The sequence below is a fragment of the Lagopus leucura genome, unplaced genomic scaffold (assembly GCF_019238085.1).
Source record: "Lagopus leucura isolate 7727_CA_CO unplaced genomic scaffold, USGS_WTPT01 Super-Scaffold_1, whole genome shotgun sequence".
In the NCBI taxonomy this organism is placed as follows: domain Eukaryota; kingdom Metazoa; phylum Chordata; class Aves; order Galliformes; family Phasianidae; genus Lagopus; species Lagopus leucura.
In genome coordinates this window covers 28,684,747-28,708,923 of record NW_024962250.1, presented here as the reverse complement: position 1 = coordinate 28,708,923, position 24,177 = coordinate 28,684,747, and the positions used below count along the sequence as shown (strand labels likewise).

The 24,177-nt window shown below is 37.5% G+C and overlaps 1 protein-coding gene across 1 annotated transcript in view; it reads left to right on the top strand.

Moving 5' to 3' along the window:
- Nucleotides 1–19,401: 19,401 nt before the first annotated feature.
- LOC122178062 (serpin A3-4-like) overlaps nt 19,402–24,177 on the top strand; it is a 10,772-nt gene continuing 5,996 nt past the window's right edge. Inside the window, exon 1 of the mRNA XM_042867969.1 lies at nt 19,402–19,804. Coding sequence (XP_042723903.1) covers nt 19,417–19,804 — 388 coding nt within the window. The 5' untranslated portion in view covers nt 19,402–19,416. The remainder of the gene's footprint in view (nt 19,805–24,177) is intronic.

Here is a 24,177-nt window from a genome sequence, read left to right as displayed (position 1 = left end):
GAGAATGTGCTAACAACATTAGCTACCTGTAAAGTCCTTTATCATCAGACAGGTGGGAATGAATCACAAAGATGCTTACTCATTAAAAGTTTTTATAGCATTTAAGTGTTTAAGGATGTTGTCTTGTGGTGTTGGAATCAGCAATTTCCCTTTCAGTCTTCACTGAAATCACAACATGATTTCAGTGTCATGAATATTGAGCGTATTTCCACAGATTATTTGCTCCTAGTGATGTATTTACTATGTAGTAGTATTCCATAACTGTTGTGGTTTTTACTTTGCCACTGAAAAATACATACACAAAAAACTGTACGTCTAAGAATGCTCAGTCTATTTTGAAAAGAGAGGAAAGTGAACATAGGCTAATGAGTAGCACTGACAGTCTCAAGACCCTATGAAGTATAATTTTCTTAGTTTTACTGAACATCATGACTCCATGAATGGTATAATCACTCTTCTTTAGCTTTGAAGTACCTTTGAATAAAACGAAACACGTAAGTAAAAAAGGACATAGAAATGGCTGTGTTAATAATTATGGGGAACTTCCTCAAACAATAATGTCAAGGCAGGAGATTACATGAAAATGCTTGAAAATGTAATGCATGAGTGAAAGGGAGGGACACACGGACTTGTCACAAACAGAATTTGTCTTCTTAATGTTGACTGATATCTTTGGGGAGCAAAAATGTGTGAAAGTCTCTGAAGAGAAGATAAGCTATTCATTTTTGGTATAATTAAGAGGAAGAGAGTGAAGAGATACATGGGGAAAGATAATATTCCACTTTCTTGCATGAGTGTATTTGCCAGAACAGAGAAAAGGATTTGGTATTATGCCTGATTAAAATTTTAACTGTGTACATGAACAACAATGTCAATATAAACATTACATTTAAAAAGATTAGTTTATTATGAATCAAGAGGTATTGATAAGGTCTTCCATTGTTTAGGTTTTTCATGTAGAATCCTTAGATGATGGAGAAGGTTTGAATAGCGTAAAGAGAGACAAGAGTGTGATTTGAGAGCCATCTCATTCTCCCCAATCAACTCAGATTTCTCAGAATGTTTTTCCTTTGTATTTTTTTTCCCACAAGAACTAACTGGAACCCAGTTAAATTACTAGGTTCCAGGCTTACAGCAATCGAATGGATATAGTTACTCAGACAGCACTGAATTGACCTGAAAATCTCCTTGTGACAGGAATCCAAAAATATAAATGGATTCAGAAATTTAGATACAATTCATGTGCTTGTCTTCTGTCAAGAACTACTTAACACTAGAGGCAATTCCTGACTCAGGAAATCCTTAAAATACAGATTCTCACAAGATGGGAAGGTAAACTGAGAAGTGTCAACACTGAGTTGACCTCATTCTTACATTGTATCCCTAAAGAAAAATTCTAATCATAGAATCATCATAGAATCATAGAATGGTTGGGTTGAAGTAGGCTTTACAGCCCACCCAGTTTCAATTCCCTGCCATCAGCTGGCGGCCACCCACTAGATCAGGCTGCCTAGGGCCCTATTCAGCCACCTCCAGGGGTGGGGCATCTACAGCTTCTCTGGGCAACTTGTTCCAAAACTCTCTGAGTGAAAAAATTTCTAAAATCTAATACATTCTACCTGTGTAAAATATCACATTATGGGAAAGGGAAATGAGTTACTTCTGTTCTTACAAAATGAAAGTCACATATATTTTAAGAGGAAAGAAGTTCAAGGAGAGAAAGAAAAAAAAAATTATAAAAACAAATGGAACTGTTTGCTTTCTTTGCTGTTAAGTTCTGAGTAGTGGGCTGTGAGGATGGGGAACTGCTTGAGTGCTCACTGCAGAAAGATGGAACGGCTATGTTGAGCATAGATGGACTTCATGGCATTTCCTAAAGAAATGCAGAACTAGCAGAAGAGTCATCGTGTTTTGGAAGCTGTTTTTAGGAATAGCAGACAGCTGATACAAACAAATCCAGGAGATTCCTAAAACATCCTGAGGCTTATTTCTTGGTACAGGTACTGAGGGAGTTGAATGGGAAATGTGCCTTCCAAAATTTATGCTTGTAAACAGAGAGGGTCTTGTGGGTGAGTTGGTGATTGGGTCCATCTTGGCCATAAAGTAGTTGAGTTTAAAATCTTTGATTACAGGAAGACAACTGCCATTAAGACCTCAGCTCTGAGGGGTGTTGAGTTCGGGCTGCCCAGGGAAACATTCAGTAAGGTTCCTTTGGAAAGTAAGTTCCTTTGGAAAACTTTTGAATGTATTGTGGTTCATGAGAGGTGGTCATCTGAGAGCACAGAAATGGGCAATTCTAAAATGCTGGAAGTCAAGCAAGTAGAACATAAGGCTAACTTGGTTAAGCAGGGATCTTCATCTAAAGCTTAGGGAGAAAAAGAAAATGTATGGCCACTGGAAGTGAGATCAGGTGACATTGGAGGACTACAGAAATGCTGTTATCTCCTCTAGAGGGAAAACCTACACAGCCAAAGTTCAGTTAGAGTTGAAGACAATCAGTTCTGCGGGGAACAATAAAAAGGACTTCTAAAAATATGTTAACAGTGAAAGGAGGATCAGAGATAACATTCATTAATTACTTGATAAGTATGATCAGCTTGCAACTAGGGAAGTAGACAAAACAAATATTTAATGATTTCTTCACTTCAATTTTTAGCACCAATGAAGGACTCTGAGACCTCCGGAGCCTTGAGCTAGAGGATCACGATTGCAGTGATGATAAAATCACAGCCAGCCCTGGATTTTTGAGGGATTTGCTGCTCCAACTGGATACGGTAAGTATGTATGGGGCCTTGTGAGATTCATCCCAGGGTACTCAAAGATCTGGCTGATGTTATTATGAGACACCTCTCTAGTATTCTGTTAGTGATTTAAGGAGGCAGGAATTCAGAGAAGTCCAAAGAGAAGATTATCTTTTGCTCTCAAGACTTTGGATGTTCTGTTCTTCCTATTTTGCTTCATTTGTTCTGACATAGCTAAGTTTCTGCAGCTATGCAGAACACACCACTCCTGCCAAAGTTTCCTGTGCATTACTAACATCAGTGTGCCCAGCCTGAGTCTGATTTCCTTCCTTGAAGGCCTGATTTCCTTTGTTCTGCTCCTGGGGATTTTCCACTCTGTGTTTCATATAGGGTGGTTATTCAGCTGATTTCTTTAGACTTCATCCAACTAATTGTCCTAGGGCTCTTTAGGTTAGAATAGGTTATCATTAAGGTTTTAACTACCCATTATTGTGCTTTGTCTGGGAGGGATGTGATACAGCCTTTGTAAACAAATGGTGGATTCTCCTTATAATAAGGCCTTCCACGATTAAAGAGTTTCATAACAACCTTATAGCATCAAGTATAAGGTATAAATTGTACACAGTTCCCCCACACACCCCCTTTCCACAAATGACAGGTTAGTGATGTACCTCTTGGCTACAGAAGTATTATTAAATATTCTGGTAAAAACAATTTTAGTTGCAGAAGGAATGACACAAGGAGAGAAACCCCAGGTAGATCACATAAAGATTGTGTTCAAAGAGCTTCAAAACAAACAAACAAAAGAGATGGATTGATAATGATGAAACAAGTTGGCTGTAAGTGGGATGTTTTTGTAAAGGGAGTGACCAAAGCAAGCTCACATAAAGAAGTAATTGGCAGGAAAGTGAGAAGTTACGCATGGCAAAAGGGAAGTGATGAGGAAGTATGTGATGGGGATCACAAAAGACCATGTTATAAAAGCAGGTGGAGATAGGAGTGTACAGGAAGAGGGAGCAGTGCTTCCCCAGCTGTTTGCTTGTTTCAAGCTGACCGTAACAATCTTGCTTTCTCCAGTTTTGGAGTAGCACACCTGTAGTTACTACAGTAGTAGCTACTACACATCAATCTCCACAAGAGTATTATTGGTGTAGTTACTGTATATGAGAACCATGTGTTCCCACGTGTTACGGATCATGTATACTACTGATGCTGTTACCATACCACCAACAGGCAAGTTATGGGCATTTCCTGCATCAGATGATGTTTTTGGGTTTGGTTTGTGCCTTACATTGCTTTATCTCATTCAAAGTTGCTAATGGCTTAAGTTTTACCATTTGCTTCTATTACAGGCTTTATTCTGTGGCTTGACCTCTTTTCATTCTCCTTGGGCTGTGCCTTCACCCATGACAAATGTGTGGGCAGGCCTGTTAACTTGTGCCATAAACACATTCCTTTCTTCAGGGTGGTACTGAAGGTGAGGCAAGAGTTTAATAGGAACTTCTTCAAATAGCTATGGCGTTTTGTCTGTTGAGATGCATACTGTGCTGTTGCACTTATCCTGCTGTACTGGCTCTGCATGCCTCTCTTGAGTAAATCTCTCTCCAGTCATTGATGTGGGTGTGTCTCTCTCACTCCTGCATCAGGCAGGAGTGATAGTTGAGCTTTTTGCCCATATGTAGGAATTGCCTGTCTCACTGTAGAGCCCAAACTTGGCTCTGATCTTGTTTCTTTGTGCCCTTGTATTTACACAAAGCAAATGGTAGCAGCTTTGTTCAGGTCATGGCAGGTTCTGCGTTTTGGTCTTCTGTACTATGGATTTCCATGTAGTTTAAAGTGATTGCTGTGCTCGGTGTTGTGTCATAAGTTTTCCTGAATGACCAGATATTTGTTTTTATTTTTTTTCAAGCCACAGAATTTCAGCTTAAAGACAGAGAGTTCTAGGAACATACAAAACTAATCCTCATTGAAAAAAATCAAGTTAGCAAGTGAATGTCATGATGTACTTAGTCAATTTAAGATTGTGTGGGCAGGAAGATTCAAGTGTTCAAATAAAATCTTTTCTGCTAATTGCTCCCAGCTCCATTTTACTTGTATTTTTCCTGAGTTCTTTCTCCTATTAACTATTAATTGCTATCCTCTGTAGAATATGTCTTTGATCTGAGAAGTACACTGAGGAAGAGGAGTAGATAAAACGTATGAAGACATAATTCTAAAACTATTTCAAGTGTTTTCTTTCTGTGATTCTACTGTCCTTTTTTAGTTAAAAATTTTCATTATGATGTAGAATAATTCCTGCACCTCTTAGCTGAAGATGTTGCTGTCTCAAGGGTAAAAGCTATTTGAAGACAGGTCAATGGATTTTGATCTCTAAAGGGAAAATACTTTTAGAACCCATTTTTAACTGAAAACCTGAGCTAGGTATGCAAACAGTACTGATACACAGCTTCAATTCAGAGTGTGCTTTTAATACACAGACACAAACATATATAGAGATAAATATACTCTTCTAGTGTAGAAAAAAAAAAGTCATAAACCCAAAGCATAGAAAAAACACCTCCTCAATTCTTTCTTTTTGGCTCATTTACTTGATAAAATATGTATACCAATCAGAATAAAACATTAAAAATAATGCATCTTCATAGCTGACAGAGTTCCAGAATTGTAAATCGAATTTACATTTTACTACAGAGGGTTGCTAGATCTTTCAGGGAATTACTTTATTTCATTTTCTGAGAGATCAGTACTGTGTTCTGTTTCATGCAATGACCGACTCAAAAAGTTTTGAAAATCTGACCTTCTCTTTTGAAATTAAGAGCATGAATTTATGTTAAAAGAATCTAAAATCAGCATTCAATTTTAATAAAACAGAAAATGATAACATTTCAAATAACTCTCTGTTCAGAGCTAAATTTTTGGATACTGTTTCTAACTTTTCAGTTATTTACAACAGTTTAATATCTTGCCCTTACCATATATATTTAGTTTTGTCTCTCATCAGGCAAGATGAATTACCATGAAACAAGTTGGGGTGTGGATTTACAGTTTGTTGTCTACTCCACCCAATGGCTTCTTTTTATGGTATATGTAAGGTCTTTACCTCCCATCCATTGAGATGCAAACTACATTACACTCAACGGGGGTAAAATTACATGGATATTCAAGCAGTTGCCAACATACCATAATTTCACAATCTGTCTTATCTCTTAGCAACTTGTTTGCATGTTATACATTTATCTTAGCAAACGCTTGTATAAGCAGAAAGGAAGTTTAAAAGGGCATTACTTACAACCAGTACTCAGTATCATCTTAGTAAAAAGCAAAGCGGAGTGTATTTGTAATTCTGAAACTCCCTTGTGGGGTGAAATGTCTACCAGGATTATTTTGTAAATAATGTTGTAGGCAAATTACATTTTCTGTTGATCTGTACTGAAGTTTTTTTCTATACATAAGATGGAGATATCATGGATTTATTCAAAGACAAAATAGGTAGTTAATCATAGAATCTTTAGAATTGGAAAGGACATCTGACGGCCATCAAGTCCAACTTCCCTGCTATGAACAGGGACACCACAGCTAGATCAGGTTGCTCAGGGCCTGATCCAGCCTTGCCTTGAAAGTCTTCAGGAACGGAGCATCCACCATGTCTTTGGGCAACATGTTCCAGTACATCCCCACTCTCACTATAAAAGACCTTTTCCTTATATCCAACCTAAATTAACCTCTTTGATCTTGAAATAATTTCCCCTTGTTCTATCACCACATACCCTGCTAAAGATATTATGATTCATGAATTACTGTACAGTTCAGAGGGAATTCTGCCTCTAAAATGAAGGACGATATTTTATTTTATCTCTATCCCATTTTACAGAGTTTAGCACTGCAATTTTTAAAAGAAATTATCATGGCTTTTTCTTCAAAATATAATAATATTTTAAAGAAAATATCATCTGGTTCATTAATCAGAAGAACAGAAATTATATAATAAAATAAACCTGAATAAATCCATGTGTAGTTAGTGTTGAAAAATCCATATATATGTGTCTCTTTAGTTATTAAATACTGCATACTATGAGTATTTACTTGCTAGAAGAATATTTGCAATTTCAGATTTCCTTTATCTTTTTATTACTTTGATCTCCTTTAATTTAATTTTGATAAATGTAATAAAATCTCAGTAAAATAGTATTTTAGAGTTCAAATCTTTAAAGCATTGGAACAGTAGTTTTCAACTAAAAGATTTCTGAAAATATTGGAATGAAAAAAAATTGTTCAGAAATGGACATGATCATAAAAATAACAGCTACCCTGTTCTAAAGTATTCAAATTTACTATTAATCTAGATACACACTGACAAAAAACTCAAATGTCTTTGTTTAATTTACTTAAATACTTTTGAAAATGGATCTCCTTGAATTCATTTCCAATTTGAAAATGGGACGTAGGCTCTGACAAAATTTTTGGCTTTTCTAAAGATATGACTGTATGCCTTCCTGTTAAATCTTATCATGGAAGAGACTTCTGACAGTGACTGCTCTATCTAGAGAGCGTGTGCTTGAGCAAACAGGTTCTCTTTCAGGAAAGAGCAAAAATGGGAATTGTAACTTTAGAAGAGCTGTGAAAGGAAGGGAGCTTCCAAACCCACTAGATAAGTACTTTAAAACTGGCAGAAGAATAAAATATGCCTTTCACCACTCAGAGTTACTCAGAAATATGCATTAACCATGATTTGATGAGAAAAATAGCACTACTGTACCTTTTTATATGTGAATGTACGACATATTTTCTCAAGAGCCAGTAAAAACTAACCTAGTAACCACAAAAGCAGGAGCTGATTCCTGTTCTTTCTATGTGTTGTGTCTGCTTTGTAATGTGAGAACTACCTCACTTGACACAGCCCAAAATACCATGCTTTAGTCTCACTGTTACCCGGCTATAAGTGAGAGATAACCTACTCCTGCGTGGAAGGGCATTTTAACTGGAGGTTTTGAGAATATACACAGAGCTTTACAAGAGACTACACAGCACCTACAAACTTGCATCCTTGTTTGTCTTGCAGTGACCTGTTCTAACTCCCATAAGTTCAGGAAACCACTGCAATGGCAAATTGTAAACTGAACTTATGATACCTGAGGGAAACTCCAAGAGATTGAAACTTGATTTCTTAAACAGCTTTGAGAACATGACAACATTTGGAGTTTTCTTCTCTGACCTCATTTGGTTTTCCCTTTTGTCCTTCAGAAACATAAGTAGGCTGCCAAAGTCTCACAGAATTTCAGAGACAATGTCATGAGATTGCTCCAGGTGGTAGCTGAGGCAAATGCAATTTTTTAGCATTCTTTTGCCATGGAACAGTTTGTGAGCAGCAGCTTGCTCTGTAGATGGTCAGGAAGCATGGTGGAGTGCAGTGGATCTCACAGCACCACTCAGCACCTGCTGAAACTGGGGAGAAAGGCTGCTGCTGTCATCAGCTTGCTTGAATGAGGTCCTTTTCAGGAAGCGGTAGCCACTACTGGACCAATCCAAAATGTGAGTTCCTGTGCATTTTTTTCCTTCCTGCTGTTGCCAAAGATCTTCCTGCTTTACTAGCTATTATAAAGCGTCTCTTGACTTAACAGCTCTTAAGCAACTGTTGCTTTTTTCTTTTCTTTGACACCACAGCCCATTGTTAAGCAATTTTTAAATATGTGCATTCACACATATATATATTTCTTCAATGCCTGGCTTAAGAGGTAAAAAAGGTATGTGTCTGTTGGTGTCAGACCTGACAAAAACCAAGATACTTGCTGTTTTCTCCTTTCTTCCTCTGGAAGGCGTCTCTCCCCTTGTGATGCTCTGAACCTCTTCCTACCAACCAACGTTCTGGTATCCATATGTGTTAGACTTCAAAATGGAGAGAAGATTTGTCCAAATGTCACTCCGTCAAAGAGATATACTGCTCAGGCATGTGCTTGGCAGATATGTGAGGTGGCAGAGAAAGGTGCTTAAGTGCTCAGCATGGTGAGGTGGGGTCAGTATATTGCAGGATCTGAAAAGGGACATACTGTTTGCAGAGCAATGGATCAAAGCAAGGATACTGAATGCTCATTTCAGCAAAGTGAGAAGCATAGCATCTACAATACAACACTGATGTGCTGTTGTGTCTCCACAGAATCTCTTCAGTCAGCCAAATTTCTCATGTCTAGTGCTGATACAGTTACAGACTCTCTTTTTCCAAATAGGTTTAAAGGTATATTTAGCTTTTGAAGATTTCCACAAATTGCTGGGAAAAAAAAAAAAAAAAGCATTTGTGTAACAATTGAGCTGAATCATTTGAAGCATATATCGTCTAATACATGGTAATTAAGGTGAAGGCAATTCCCTTTTCTTTTATTGCCTCAGTTCTAGCTCACACTGCTCACTCCATGCTACACCCCACTTTTTCTGTGTCTACTGAGCTCAGTCATCAAGGGAACAATTTTCAGTAGTCAATCTTTCTCTCCACCTCAAATATATTAGCTATGCAATGATGTTGAAAATAGTTCCAGTAACTCAGAAGTAGTTTATCTGATGAGTTGACCAAGTTTGGTAAATCTCTGATGTGCTTTACCCTCTGGACCTGTAGCTATCTCTTCCAGTATTGATGATACTGCTTCTGATTTTTTATTGTATTAGAGTTTATTTTCTTTAGACTACACTGACTAACAGAAACCTTTTCAGGAAAAGCAGCATATCCTAAGTATCTTGTTCACCTTCCTTTTGGCACTTGGAGACATTTGATACTCATCAAGAATGTTTATGCTTGGATAATGTTTTCCTTAGCTCACTGAACACATGTTCATTGTGATCATTTTGTAACTGATTTATATCAAGAACATAAAGTGGTGGATACAGCCTGAAAGAAAAATTCCATTTATTTACAACCGTATGGGCCTATGGTTCCCTTGACTGTAGCTTATGGACATTAGAAGCATTCTAATTGCCTGATTTCTGCTAAGTTAAATTTCACGTATCACATATTCTAACTTGTCCATTTATTTGCTTCTTACTACATAGTGCAAGGTTCAGATCAGAGCTCAATTTTCAGTCTGTCAGAATGGAGATAATGGAGTTTAACTTTCTGAATGCAACTGCAAATATTTGCAATATTGTAGCTGGAAATAGTGTGTCTGCTGAACAGTGGGCTATGCAATGAACCAATAGAACTACTATCTGCATTGCTGTGATATTTTGCTGGAAGACTGTTTTACAGAAGTGAAAAAATAATCATTTCAAAAAACATAACATTTTTCCAGCAAGGGTAAATAAATCTTCCCCTGCAATTTCATAGAAGTGCTTGCTGCAGTATGAAATATTCCCATTAAGAATTACATTTATTTAAGTCGAAAGTGTGTTCTGTTGAGGGATTAACTCACTGATCTAATCTCTGTTCCAGTGAGAGCTCTGTTCTAGGAGATGCACTGAAGTTTTTTCTCAGTTGTTCTGTGCCATTTCCCTTTTTGCTTCACTGCCTTTATGAGTCCAAGGGCACAATGCATTTTTGCAGATTTGACATCTAGAGAAGAGTACATAATTTTTCCTTCATTTATTTACCCATACCTCTAATTCACACAATCTCTGTGCACGCGAGTTTGTTGCTGCAGAGCTTGAATTTTACCTGTTCAATTTTTACTACCCAAAGCTTTTCTTTAGTTGCAGTTTCAATCTGTACATGGATCTATGTACCAAGATACAATTTACAGTGAGCTCTGTTTTCCAGTTATCACTAATTCATCTCCTGGTGTGATGTTGACTAGTGTTTCTATGAAAAAGTTTTCTGAATTACTCTGAAAGAATAAATACCTTACAATAATACACAACTGCTATAGCTTGTAAATTCTTCCATATTTTTGTAATCAGTTATACGTTTAGTTCCTTTTTCACATAGTAACATCTGTATTGCCTTGGGCTCATTGTCACAGGATGCATCATCATGAGCTAGGCTTGCCAGATTTGCTTACTTCCTAGATTATTTCTACTGTGCAAAGCAGCTGCTTATGGAAATATCTTAGAGAGCCCTGGACAAGCTAGTTCAGGTATCAGGAGCAGTGGAGTCATACTGCTTGGCACTCTGATGTACGCTGCTTTCCAAAATGTGTCTATGTGGTTGGAGTTTTGTTTTTGGTAGCTCTTTGGATTCTCAGGCATGTCTGAAAGAGAGTGTGTAAAGTACTGTTTTTGTTTTCCAACTTAATTCTGGTCCATATAATTTCCCTTAGAGAAATGCTGGAACTGCTATCTAGGGCCAATTCTCAGTTCTAATAGAGTTTTCTTTCTGAGCTTTCTATTTGTTTTTAAGTCTATCCAAAAGGATACTTTTGATGAAAGAGGTGGTGTTTATGTTCAATTCAGGGAACTTTATTTCATGCTTGTCATCTAAGTTTGTTCTTAATAAATTACCATGAGTGTATTGCACATCACTTTGCTGGGTAGAGCTGAATTGTCACATCTGAGCAGTAACACGACAGCAGCACAATTAGCCTGACTTCTAGAGGTCTGAACGATTTCAGCATCACATCACTGCCTCAATTATCTTGCTTTCAGTTCTGGTACTACCAAACAATCCGTTGCAAGGAATAACAGTCTCTAGAACTAGGCCCCAAAATGGAAAAGTTTTCTTTTCATCCCTACTTTCTCTTTTTAGGATAATCTCTCAAGTTCTCCTCCCCACCCTCTTAAAAAGTAACATATTTTTTACATTTGTTTACAGAATTTTCATAGCTCATCATTTAACCAAGTGTATCTGAACTTGATCATGTCTCTTCTTACAACTCATTCTCGTCTCTTCTCTGGTTTCTGTTCATCTGGTTTCTGGTCATTCTCTTCTCTGGTTTCTGTTATTTGTACTGACATAGTACACGGCTGTCTATATATTCTCAAAACAGATGTTGATGTAGCTGTGATAATATGAAGCATTTTTTCAAGCACCTTGAAATACATTGATTAAAAATATATTAGAATTTGGATTACAGACTCTTTTTTTTCCCTTCAGATGCATGTTATTAGTGTCATTTAATAGTACTATGACTTGGAATTTCCGTTAATCTGACAATCTGCAGGACATTAAATTCTTTAGTTTTGTGATTTTTGAGGCATAATGCCTTGCACAAGGGAGGCCAAAACTGGAAGGAGGAAGTGGAGGAAAAATGGAAGAGGGTACTGGGGAGGATGGAGGTTGTCTATGTATGATTTATTAACTTGAAAGTTTCCTCTTTGTGCTGAGTTGTGAATCTATTTTGAATATAGAGGGATTTTCTTCCCTGTGATGGTTTTGTTTCCCCATTTAATTAAAATTTCAACAGCTGATAGTGAGTACTGACCATTGAAAGTCACTAACTTTTATGTCTGCTATCAAAATATTAGTGTTTTGGGACCATGAGAGAGCTGGAATTAAGAGGAAAAAGTATTATGCAGATTTTCTCTGACAAAAATCTAAGCATCATAAAATTTCACAAAAGATGGAGCATAAAAATTTGTAAGTGCAAAGCATTGGAATCACAAAAAACATGAAGTATGAGACAGACAAATTAATAAGATAAAAAGAAAAGGGCTTTTCTTTGGTAGCCATAAGGTCATATACAGCTGAAAGAGCTGCTGAGGTAGATGGGAACTAATTTAGTGGAAGAAACAATTCTCTGTCTTTGAGGAGAAACCTTAGGCAGTAAACAAACACTAGATATTTTCAAAGTGATGATTCTTCAGCTTTCTTGAGACAAACTGTTGCCAACTTCTTCTCTGTATATAGAACCATTATACAAACATAGGCTGTCTTTGGTTGGAAGGGACCTTAAAGATGACCTAGTTCCAAATTCCCTGCTGGGGGTAAGGTTGGAATGAGCAAGGACCCATCTACTAGGTCACAGAATCACAAAGGTTGGAAGGGACCTCAGGAGATCACATAGTCCGATCCTTCTGGTACAGCAGGTTCCCTATAGTAGGTTGCACACAACAGAACAGGTTTTGAATATCTCCAGAGAAGGAGACACCACAGTCACTCTGGGCAGTTTGTTCCAGGGCTCTGTAACCCTCAAAGAAGTTCAGTTTTCTCCAGGGTGAACAGTCCCATCTCTTTCAACCTTTCCTAAATGCTCCAGGCCCCTAATCATTTTTGTGACCCTTTACTGGACTTCCTCTATAATATCCTTGTTTTCTCAAACTGGGAAGCTCAGAACTGGACACAGTATTCTAGATGTGGCCTCACCAGGGCAGAATAAAGGGGGAGGACATTCTTCCTTGACCTGCTGGCCATAATCTTTCTAATGAATCCCAAGATACCACTGGTCTTTCTGGACAAAAGGACAGTGTTGACTCAAATCAGCCTGCTCAGGGCCCCATCCAACCTGGCCTTGAACACTTCCACAACTTCTCTGAGCAGCTTGTGCCAGTGCTCCACTGTGCTCTGAGTAAAAATTTTCTCCTAATATCTGACCTGAATCTCCTTTCTTTTAGTATAAAACCATTCCGTCTCGTCCTTTCACTATGAGGCTGTGTAAAAAGTCAGTTTTCCTCCTGTTTACAAGTTCCCCGAAGGTACTGGAAGGCCACAATGAAGTCTCCCAAGATGAACCCCTACTACTCTACAGCCTCACCTCTTCGTGTTCTCATTTTAGCTTTTATGATGCTGAAAAAGTTGATGCTGAAGGTGATGACAAGAGAAGTTAGAGAAGATGAAGAATACTTGCAGTGAGTCATTGGAAGAGGTGGTGGTTGGAACAGTGTTGATACTTGGAGGGCTGGGTGAGTGATTTGAAGGAGCACAAGAATAGGGAGTTGTCAGGACACCAAATTTGAGGCTAGGATTATGTGGAAAGAAGTGCGATTTGTCCTCTGGAGAGGTATTGTACTGAGGATGTTCCTTACTCTTTCTGTTTACTTTCCTGGAGCTCTTATTTGTGACTAGGAAAGCAAGAATAGCCAAAAGGGTAGAGAAGACTCAGGAGTATGGTATGGCTCTGTCGAGTTAGAACATTTGAATCCTCAGCAGCACAAGGCATGTCAAGAGAGGATGGGTAGGATACTTCCCTGCTTCCTTTCCAGAGAAAGAAATGGAAGGCTGGGCAGGAGAGAGAAGAGCTACCAAACCACAGTCACTTCTCTCATTTCCTGAAGAAAAACTGACAGAATTTGAGGATGTTGACATAAATAAACAAAAACCTGTGTTGTAAGATAGTTACATACCTTTACCTACATCCATGCATTTCCAGTGATAATTAAAGTAACGGTAACATGTTGACAAGAAGAGAGCAAAGTAACGAGAAGATTTTGGTCTTTGGTGGTTGGTTTTGTTTTGTTTTGTTTCTTCCTCTTGTTGCTGTGTAGTAGAATGGATTTATTGGGAGGGAATACTGGGTTTAAAAGGATTGCTAAAAACCCATAACTAAACAGGGGTGTCTTGAATTGATTTCTGCTTCTGTAAATCTTCTGTAGTGCTCTACCTACTGGACAATTGTTTTTTACAAATCCTACAAGCTCTGAAACACTTTTAAAAGGCAATATTTTGCTATTACAAGGGACCAGGTATTCTAAATTGGGTATAAGCATCCTCATTTTATAGGCTGTACACTTTTCCTTGTTAAATCTTCAGAAGAAAGTCCTGGCAGCTCCAGAAAAGTACAACATAAGATAAACTTGTTTTCCAGTCCCTGTTGCCTCCCTTTTTAATTATCATTATGAAAAAGTGCTTTAGTTTCAATGGACAACAAATTAAGACATTTTTCCATCACTTTGAATGTATGTACACACCTGGTATCTGCGGTTTAGCAAAGTTAAAGAGGCTTTGTGGCCTAGTTTATGGAGTAGAATTCCCTACTCTTCCTACCAGTGGTTACTGGGTATTGTAGAGAGAGGAAATCCGAGTAAATAAGCCCCTTGATTTTACTGTCTTTGTTCAAAACAGATATACTAAGTACTGCCATCTGGAACTTAATCACGTATGAGCAATTCAGTGCCAGTTTGTTTGAGAACTTTTTGAAAAGCTCCTAGTATAGTTGAGGGAATCTCCTCTTTCACTATTAACATTGTATCTTCAAAATATTCCGTGTTACTCTGGAATATCCAGTTTTCAAAATGGCTGAATTCTTTATAAATCAGTATTCTACTTATAATTATAATTTAACTAGTTGTTTATAGTTGAAGTTTTTCATCATGTGCATTGTACGACTGAGTCAGAAACTGCTACCCCTCTTTTCACATGAAGGACTCTGATGGCTTCACTCTAGAAAAACACGAAAAGTGTTTGGATTTTCTTTTATGCTAGTAGCAAGAGATTCCCATTTTTCATGTACACTGATTCGGCATCAATTTTCTCTGTCTTCTTTCCAATTGTAGGGCAGACTTTTCCCTGTTCACTGCCAGGCTTTCTCCTTACAAGTGTCCTGAGGTGTGGTGTAGGTGTGTGCAGATCTAGCTTAGTCATTCATCCATCACCTTGTCATTAGCATGGCGTCTGTATTTAATTAGGCTTCCTTCCTTTCTTCATCAGAAATCACCTTTCATACACTATGAAAGTTGTAGCCCATTATTAAAAGTTAGTTCTAAGTGAGTTTCCTGGCTCTTACACAAGGAACAGTAAAAATGATATCCCAAATACTCTTTCAAGTGAATGTTATGCCTAAAGAACACATTATTTGTGAGTCCAGTATACAACCACGAAGCATTTTATTTCTCAAGATTGACTTCATAAGCAATATGCTTAAGAGGTGGGTTTTTTCTTTTTTCTTTTTCTTTTTTTTTTTTTTTTTTTTTTTTTTTTTTTGCAATCTGCTGAGTTGCTTGATAGGTTGTAATCATCAACAACTTTCACTGTTTGCATTTTTGCCTGCCAGAAAATATTACAGAGCTATTGTTGTGGTTAGTATTTCAATGGTGCTTGGAGATGGAACACTGAGATCAGAACTCCACCTATTTTTGTGTAAAGTTCTTCCCTCTCCTAAAATGTGTGCATTTTAAAGGGAAATAGAGAACAAACATTATCCCAATTCTTGAAATGGAGACATGAGATACTGCGTTTGAGGGTTTGGTGTTTCTGGCAGATACCAAGCTGAGCATGAGCCACCAATGAGCACTTTTCACAAAGAAGGTCAAGAGTATCTTGACTTGGCTTCATGAAGGAGATTATCACTAGTGGGTCAACGTGGATGATGCTTTCCTTCTACTCATTCATGGAACACACATCTGGAGTGCTGTATCTAGTGCTGGGCTCCAGTACAAGAACATGAGTACACTGGTATTGCTCTAGTAGTGGGTAAGAAAAGTGATCTGACGTATATGGTGAAACTGAGAGTGCTGGAATTGTTAAGCTCAGAGAAGAAAAGGCCATCTAATAAATACTTGATTTGTGATGGGAGGAGCAAAGAAAACACTACCCTCTTCTCCGTGACAGGACAAGGAGCATTGAGCACAAATTAAGATAAAATGAATTCCACCTAAATTTGTGAGAAAACCTGGTCAAACTCTGAAAAAGGTTGCTCAGAGAGATTGTGCTGTCTTTATCATAGTTAAGACAGTCCTGAGCAAACTGCTACAGCTGGTCCTGCTTTGAGCAAGAGATTACACTACATGATCTATGGATATTCCCTGTTCAACACTGCTGTCACTGTTCCCACCAACTTGCCACAGCAATGACAGTGGTTCACTGTAGTGAATAGGGCTGAGCTCAGTGTGCTAGGCTGTCTGATCTAACACAGATGATTTTGGCACATGATCAGAGGGGCCTGCTACCTGCAAACCAGATACCAAGATAGTAAGCTGGTCTAAAGACTTGTTCTATTTAACACCCACGTTCTTAGGCTTCCGCCCCCTGTCCCCAGGCCATACTTGTACCTGGGATCATCTATGTATAATAGCATCCCGGCCACATTCTTTGTGTTTGGGCACACAGCTGTGTGAGTGGCCCTGGAGTTGCCATAGCAGGTCATGCTGCCAGTGCTTTCTCCATGTGGGAGTGGATTGTCGGATACACCTATGGCTGCATTTGCAGAAGTAGCAAAACAGTGTTTTAAGCTCTGCATCTTTTAGAATCATCACTGAGTTTGTCTGGGGAGAATCATGCCCCGACATGGATTTGCAGGATACAAACAATCAGGCTAATTCACCGAAAGATGGATTATTCCAGGGCATTAAGTCTAGTCCTTGTGGCAGCAATGCTATAGTAATTGGAAATGATGCTCAAGACCTTTAACTGTAATTATTTCTGTTGATTCTCTTGATTAGAGAAAAAAAAAAGATTTTTGGCAGTTGAAATGTGTTGTGATAAGAAAAATCAGTAAGTTCAGTTTGAGGAGAACAGTTTTGAATCTAACCAGAGCAATCACATATTCATGAATAATAAAATGTCACATGTGAGACATATATTCAGCAAAGTTAGGTGTCCAGTAAAACTAGTTTCAACATTGTTTGCTCTGCCTAATCTCTAAAATTATAATGTGTGAGTCATAGCCCTTAGATGATCTTAACCTTTGCTAGAGGATACCCTGCACTGTGTTCAGCAGCATAAACAACTGAGCAAGGACCTGTGCAGACCTGGTGAACACTACAGGAGACCCTTTTGACTGTACTGTAAGTCATGCATCTTTTTGCTGTGGAAGAACTGTCAAATATTACAACAATTTCTGATTAATCAATTGAGAAATTATATTGTTCTCAATCAGACTGCAATTTAAACTTTTTGTATTGTTGTATTACTTTATTTTTAAATATGTAAGATTAGTCCTCTATGAGAGCTCATTTGTATAGCATTTCCCTCTTTAAAAAGACTGCACATTGAAAAGTTTTAGAGTTCAATGAAGCAAAAAGGTGATAAATAACAAATGATGTGCATGAAATAATATAAAAGTAGAGATTTATGTTTTGCTCTCTAAAGTTTCTAGAGAATTCAGAAAAAAAGTACTAAAGATAGAGTTAAAGGAGTATGAGTGACAGTAGAGCAAGTCACTAACAAATCAAAAAGTACTGTTTTAAATGTGTTCTAGGCATAAAAGTGAATGATGACCAAAAGTGTTTTGGCATGGGGTTCTTGTCCTTCCTAGCAATAGTACCATTGCTGTAACCACAATATTCAAAGAATGTAACATACACTGTAGTGGAGATCAGCATTCTAAGTTCGCCGAATTTTGGAGAAACAAGGTATATGAGAATGTGGAGAACACAAATGAAAGATCATGGTTGGATAAAAATTCAACAGGGCATCATGATTTTATAAGATATGAAAGCCTAAGTACTATTTCTCTTTCCAAATCAGACACTTAACTTATGTTTCACCCTCGGAATTCTTTGTATTTTTCTCTGGGGAGTTCTTTATTTTATTAATGATTTTGTAGGTAAAGTAGTAATATGCCACAGGAAGATGCTTTTGATTTCCAGTTTCGTTCCATGTCTTTACTTTCTTCTCTCAAAAAAAGTCATTGAACCTTGTGCAGTGCCATTAAGATTTGTTTCTGAACTTCATAGTATGCAGAAGTGAATGGATGGTTTTTATGCACTACTTTGAAAAAGGCTTTCCTATTCTATGGATATGTTTTAGTATTATTCCTCTGGAGTTCACTCATTCATCTTTGCTTTTTGCCATTGCATCCTTCTGTGCTGAAGTCACCTTTCACTGTATTTTTGATTGTAAAGTCAAGATTGTTTTCAAATTGTTCTCCTGTTTCTCTAATTTTTGTTTGTTTCTGATTTTTAGGCGATTTGGTTTGGTCATTTATCTAAACCTTTGCATGCTGTAGGCACACTTCCTTTTTTAATGAACAACACTGTATTTCCATGGTCTTGATAAATCTGTAATTGCTTAAAGATGTGTGGCAGTTTTTTTTTTTAAAATAGTGCTTAATTAGTCAAGCTTTAAGGAATCACAGAAAATGCTCATCACTTCCTCATTAACTAACTCATTTACTTTCTCTCTGGTGTCTGCTTATATGTTTACCCACAGCCCATTTAAAATTACGTGTAACATTAATTGTCACAATGGAGGAACACTACGTGTTTCCTTTACTTTGAATTTTTCATCATGCTAACTGTAATTAACCAGCACTGACGGCTCCCTTATCCTCTGTTCTGGAGAACTGTGCTTATGACTTAAAGGACTTTTAACACTTAAAATCACATTAAAAATAGAATGCTGGAAATAAAACTGTTCCAAAGGAAAAGTAGCCTAACTTTAATGAGGGTGCCTTTCATATTGCTTTGCTTTGATTTTAATTTTCATTGTTTCATAACTTCTTCAGTGGATTGAGTAATTTTTCAAAACCTACTTCCTTGAAATAGAAAGCTGATATCATTTGAATTAAAATGGCTTGGAGTAACTGGTACCAAGCCAGACCTGTACAGTGAAAGGACAGATTTATTGAAAAGCATGAGGTAAAAAAATTTGTAAGACAGATTTCATTTTTATTTTCTTCTTTTACAGATTTATAGAAACATGAAGCTGTTATTGTTCCTCTGCCTTTTAGTTGTTGGGATTCATTCCAACATTTATCCCTATGAGCCTTATCACCAAGTTGTAAGAAACCAAAATCAAAGAGGAAAAGAAAACCGAAACATGCCACAGCGGGCTGTAGGGATCCGTGTTTGTCAGTTTGCTTGTTGTTTCTACAAAGAGATTTCTTCTCATGAAAACAGTGGAAATATTTTCTTCTCTCCTTTGAGCATCTCTACTGCCTTTGCAATGCTGACTCTTGGTGCCAGGTCTGATACTTTGGCACAGATTCTTAGGGTCCTTCACTTTAATCCACGTGAGATTTCTGAAAATGAAATCCATGAAGGTTATCGTCAACTCATACAAATGGTAAACAGAAAGAATGAGGGCTTACAGCTTAATATGGGAAATGTCCTGTTTGTACTTGATCGACTGAAACCGCAACAAAGATTTTTGAATAACCTCAGAGAATTCTATGAAGGTGAAATTTATCCTATGAACTTCAAGAGGTCTGATCAAGCCCAGACGAAGATCAATGGTTATGTAGCAGAAAGAACCAATGGGAAAATCAAGGACCTCATAAATAACCTTGATCCACTTACTGAACTTCTTCTCATTAGTTATATTTATTTTAACGGTAAGATATGTGTATCTAATTCTCTGATTTCATACATTATTTCTTCAGATCAGTCCTGGACTTTTTTTTTTTTTTCCTTACAATATAATTTCTCATAAGGAATCATAATGTGTGTTCCTTTTGGTATTCACTCAATTATGAACAAAGCTACCAGCTTGATGCTGTTGATAAGTCCTAGGAAAATTTAAGACAAGTTTTCCTTTTATGTTTGAATATATACATTTCTTTCCTGGTAAACAGTAATCAAAATATACTTTCAGGAAGGCACCTCTGTGTACTAAAATATGTACTCCCATAAAATTTTGTGATATATATGCACTTTCTTTCATGCTTTGATAACTAGGAATTAATTTTATCTCCAATTCAGTTGGTTGTTTTTTGTTGTTATTATTTGGTTTAACAACTTTAGAATTAAATTCAAAGAATACTGTTAAAGCAAATCTTAGCTTCTAATCTAAAAGAAAATTCATGCATTTACTCAGCAGTTCTGCTGTTACTGTGTATAGATTCATACCTGAAGCTAGACATATAAAAACAGTTTTAGTTTCACACTGATGTTATTTTTTACTAACTTCAATAATAGTGTCATTAGCATCCTAATGTGTCTAAAGGCATAAGTCTTCAAACTTCTGCTTTGTTTTTTGATTCACAGATATTAAACTTTTGCAGTGAAGAAATGGACTTCCCCCACCCCATCCCCATATAAAATATAAGCCTATTGACAATAAGCTTGCTTAATTAACTTATGCAGTCTGCTTAGCTACAGCCTACAGATCTTCCCAAAGCTTTTTTTTGATTACTGATGTAACAAGAAGAAGAGAAGCAAGTTTGTAAGGATCAATAAGTAGTTTAGTAACAGTTGTTGTTAGGAGCGTATCTGAAATATCTTTATACTAGCACACACAGTATGAGGAACAAATGGGAAGAACTGGAACCTTTGATCTTTTTCCAGAGCTATGATAGCAATGGTATTAGTGAAACTTGGTGAATTGAATCCCATGACTGGAGTACTGGAATGGAGGGTTATCAGCTGTTCAGGAGGGACAGGCAGGGCAGGTAACGTGGAAGTGTTTCACTGTACATAAGGGAGAGATTAGACTGTATAGCCATTGCTGTTTGTCGCCTACAACAGCTGTTAAGGGTGATGTAGTAGAGAGCCTCTGGGTGAGGGTTTAGGGGGAGCAATAGCAAAGCAGATTTCATTGTGGATATCTACTACCAACACTGACCCAGGAAGATTTCATGGATGAATTATTCTGTAGGCAGTTAGGGGAAATCTTGGGCGTGGTTGCTCTCACCGTTATGGGAGATTTCAACTTCCCAGACATAAACCAAAGATACCATACAGCTGCACAGGCTGGAAAATTCCTAAAACATATTGAAGATAACTTCCTTCTTCGTGCCACAAGTACTTACTAAGCAAACTAGAAAAGACGTCCTCCTAGACCTGTTGTTTGAGAATAGAAATTGTCTTGTGGGAGATGTGATGATGGGAGGCTGTTATTATAAAATAGTTGAGTTCAAAATTTCTGGTATAAGGAAAAGGTTGCCAACCTGGATTTTAAGAGAACAAACTTTCAGCTACTCAGACAGCTTTAGGAGCTTTGAGTTGGTTATGAGAGCTGATCCTTTTTAAGAAACACCTTTTAAAACCACAGGAGCAGGCAGGCAATCTCATTGCATTACAAATCAAGCAAGCAGGGCAGAAATTCAGATTGGAGGATCCAGTGAGATCCATGGGGCCTAACATTAATTCCAGAGTACTGAAATAATACCGAAAGAGGTAGAGAATGTTATAGGTGGATTCTCAACAATTTACCGAAAATCTTGGTTATCTGAGGAGAATCTTGCTGATTGAAATCTTGCCAATGTTATATCTGTCTACAAAGAGCATGAGAGAAGATTCAGGAAACGTCAGATCTTTCAGTCTAACCTCAGTCCCTGGAAAGTTAAGGATATTATCCTGGCAGTTATTGAAAGGCATTTAAAGAATAAAACTATTATCAAACCTAGTAGTCACCAGGGGTGACTAAGTCCTGCCTTAGTAGTTTGATATCCTTCCACAATGAATACACTCACTTAGAGGGAAAGGAAGGCAGTAGGTGTAATCTTCCTGGAATTCAGTAAGGCCTTTTATACTGTCCCTCATATTCTGGAGACATTGTCTAGCTGTGAGGTAGAAAGATTCATGCTATGTTATGTGATGATCTGGCTCAACAGTTGAACTCCAAGTGTTGAAGTGTACAGGGCTACATCTGGCTGGCTGTCATTAGTGATGTTTCCCAGAACTCAATCCTAGAGTATGTTCTGTTCAACATTTTTATTGATGATCTGGATGCAGGAGTGGAATGCAACCTCAGCAGTTTTGCTGATGATATTTACACTGGGAGGTGCTGTTGAGTTTCTGGAGAGATGAGAGGCCTTGTTGAGGGATCTAGAGAATTTGGAATATTGGGCAATCATTAATGACATGAAGGTCAACAAAGGGAGATGCCAAGTACTGCACCTGGGATGGAGTAGTACTGAACAGAGTTAGAGAACACTGATACAGACTCAGAAATGAGCAGAAGGAGACCAACCGGGCAGTGAGTGAGTGATGGTAAGAGCAGTTCAGCATGAACAGCCAAGGGAACAAACTATATTTTGAGGTCTTTTAAACACAGCACAGTCATCTGGCCAGAAAAATGTGGTTGTCCCACTATATTTAGCATTGGTGCAGTCTCACCCCTGGTGGAGCTCTGGGCTACACACTGTGAAAAGGAACTTAAGGTCCTTGAAAGCGTCCAGAAAAGGGTAACAAGGATAATAAAAGGGCTGGAAGACATGTCTTTCATGAACAGGATGAAAACACTTGAGCTATCCAGTCTGGTGAAAAGGAGGCTGAGAGGTGGCCTGTAGTGCCTTAAGCATGGGAAATGGAGGTACCAGGCTCTGCTTCCTGTTAAATCATGATAGAAAGTGAGTGGATGGCACAAAACTTCACCAGTGAAGATTCACACTAGATATGAGGAGAAAATTACTTCTCATAGGAATGGTCAAACACCCTGGGAAGCACAAGCTTCATAGCAAGGTGGTTGATGTTCTGTGCCTGCCAGAGTTCAAGAGGCATTTGTACAATTCCTGTATTAATAAATTTTAATTTTTGATTAGCCCTGAAGAGGTCAGGCAGTTGGACTTGGTGATCTTTGTAGGACCCTTCCAACTGAAATATTCTAATTGTTTCAAGCCCTCTCTCTCTTACTCATTTCATCAAATTCTGAAAACCAAATGAGGAAAATACTTCAGATAATTTATCCGGTAGAAATATCATGTAAGGATGTGCAAAGAAGTAGAGCCTCATATGACTAGGAGGGAAAGCTCAATACACAATAAGGAAAAATCCCTGAGAAACTTCATATTATGAACATACTTCTAAAGTCTTTTCCATTCTCTATACATTGCAACTTTCTGTGCACAGCAGAGGTAACTTATCTCCCCCCTTTTTTGGTGTAGCTTAGTTTTTAGAAGTCCTTCCCCAAGGACAAAATTCTGGCTATGTTTTCCTGGCTCTCCAACACTGGGCATGAAGTTCCACCATAGTGCACCGGTCCCTTATTATTGCCTCACTGGGATGATCACCAGAAAATATCATGCTTCATTATTCTTTTTTTGACTTGAACTTGTAAAACAATTGACAGAGGTGCCATCCCTTCATGGCAGCCTCCTAAGAAAGAGGAGACCATTACAATAGATGTTCTGCTATATAGGACTTTCTTTTTTTCCTCTGTTTTAAAACTTAAAATCCTGAGTAAAGCCCTTTAAAATCAAGTAAAGCCCTTTTAAATCAAGTAAAGCCCTTTTTGAAATCAGTGTTCTCCCTAAGCGGAACGCCACATGAAATTTGACCTGTGTCACATTTCTTTGATTCATTTTGGTTTTGTTTTATTTTGTTTTTCTTTAAACCACATCAAAACAGAAGTCCTGTCTGTTGTTATGTCCGATGATAGAGGTCCCCAGTTTTTTAATGAAGGTTTACAGAAAATCAGTCTGTGACATCAAAACTGTGTTACTGTGGTCACTACTAATTAAGAAACATGAAAGTGTTATTGAAACTGTTGTTGATTTATATTTTCATAGCTCAAGACATGAAATCTCATATCACTGCCTCAGAATAGTACGTGTGTTGTTAATATCTGTTCCACAAATGGTGGAAATAGTAGATGATCAGTTAATTTGTACCAAGCTGCCTAGAAATCATTGTTTAAAAAGAAATCAGGATTCAAATGTAATCTTGTTTCATTTTTGTTTGTTTGTTTTCTTGTGGAGCTTATTTTATTTTATTTTATTTTATTTTATTTTATTTTATTTTATTTTATTTTATTTTATTTTATTTT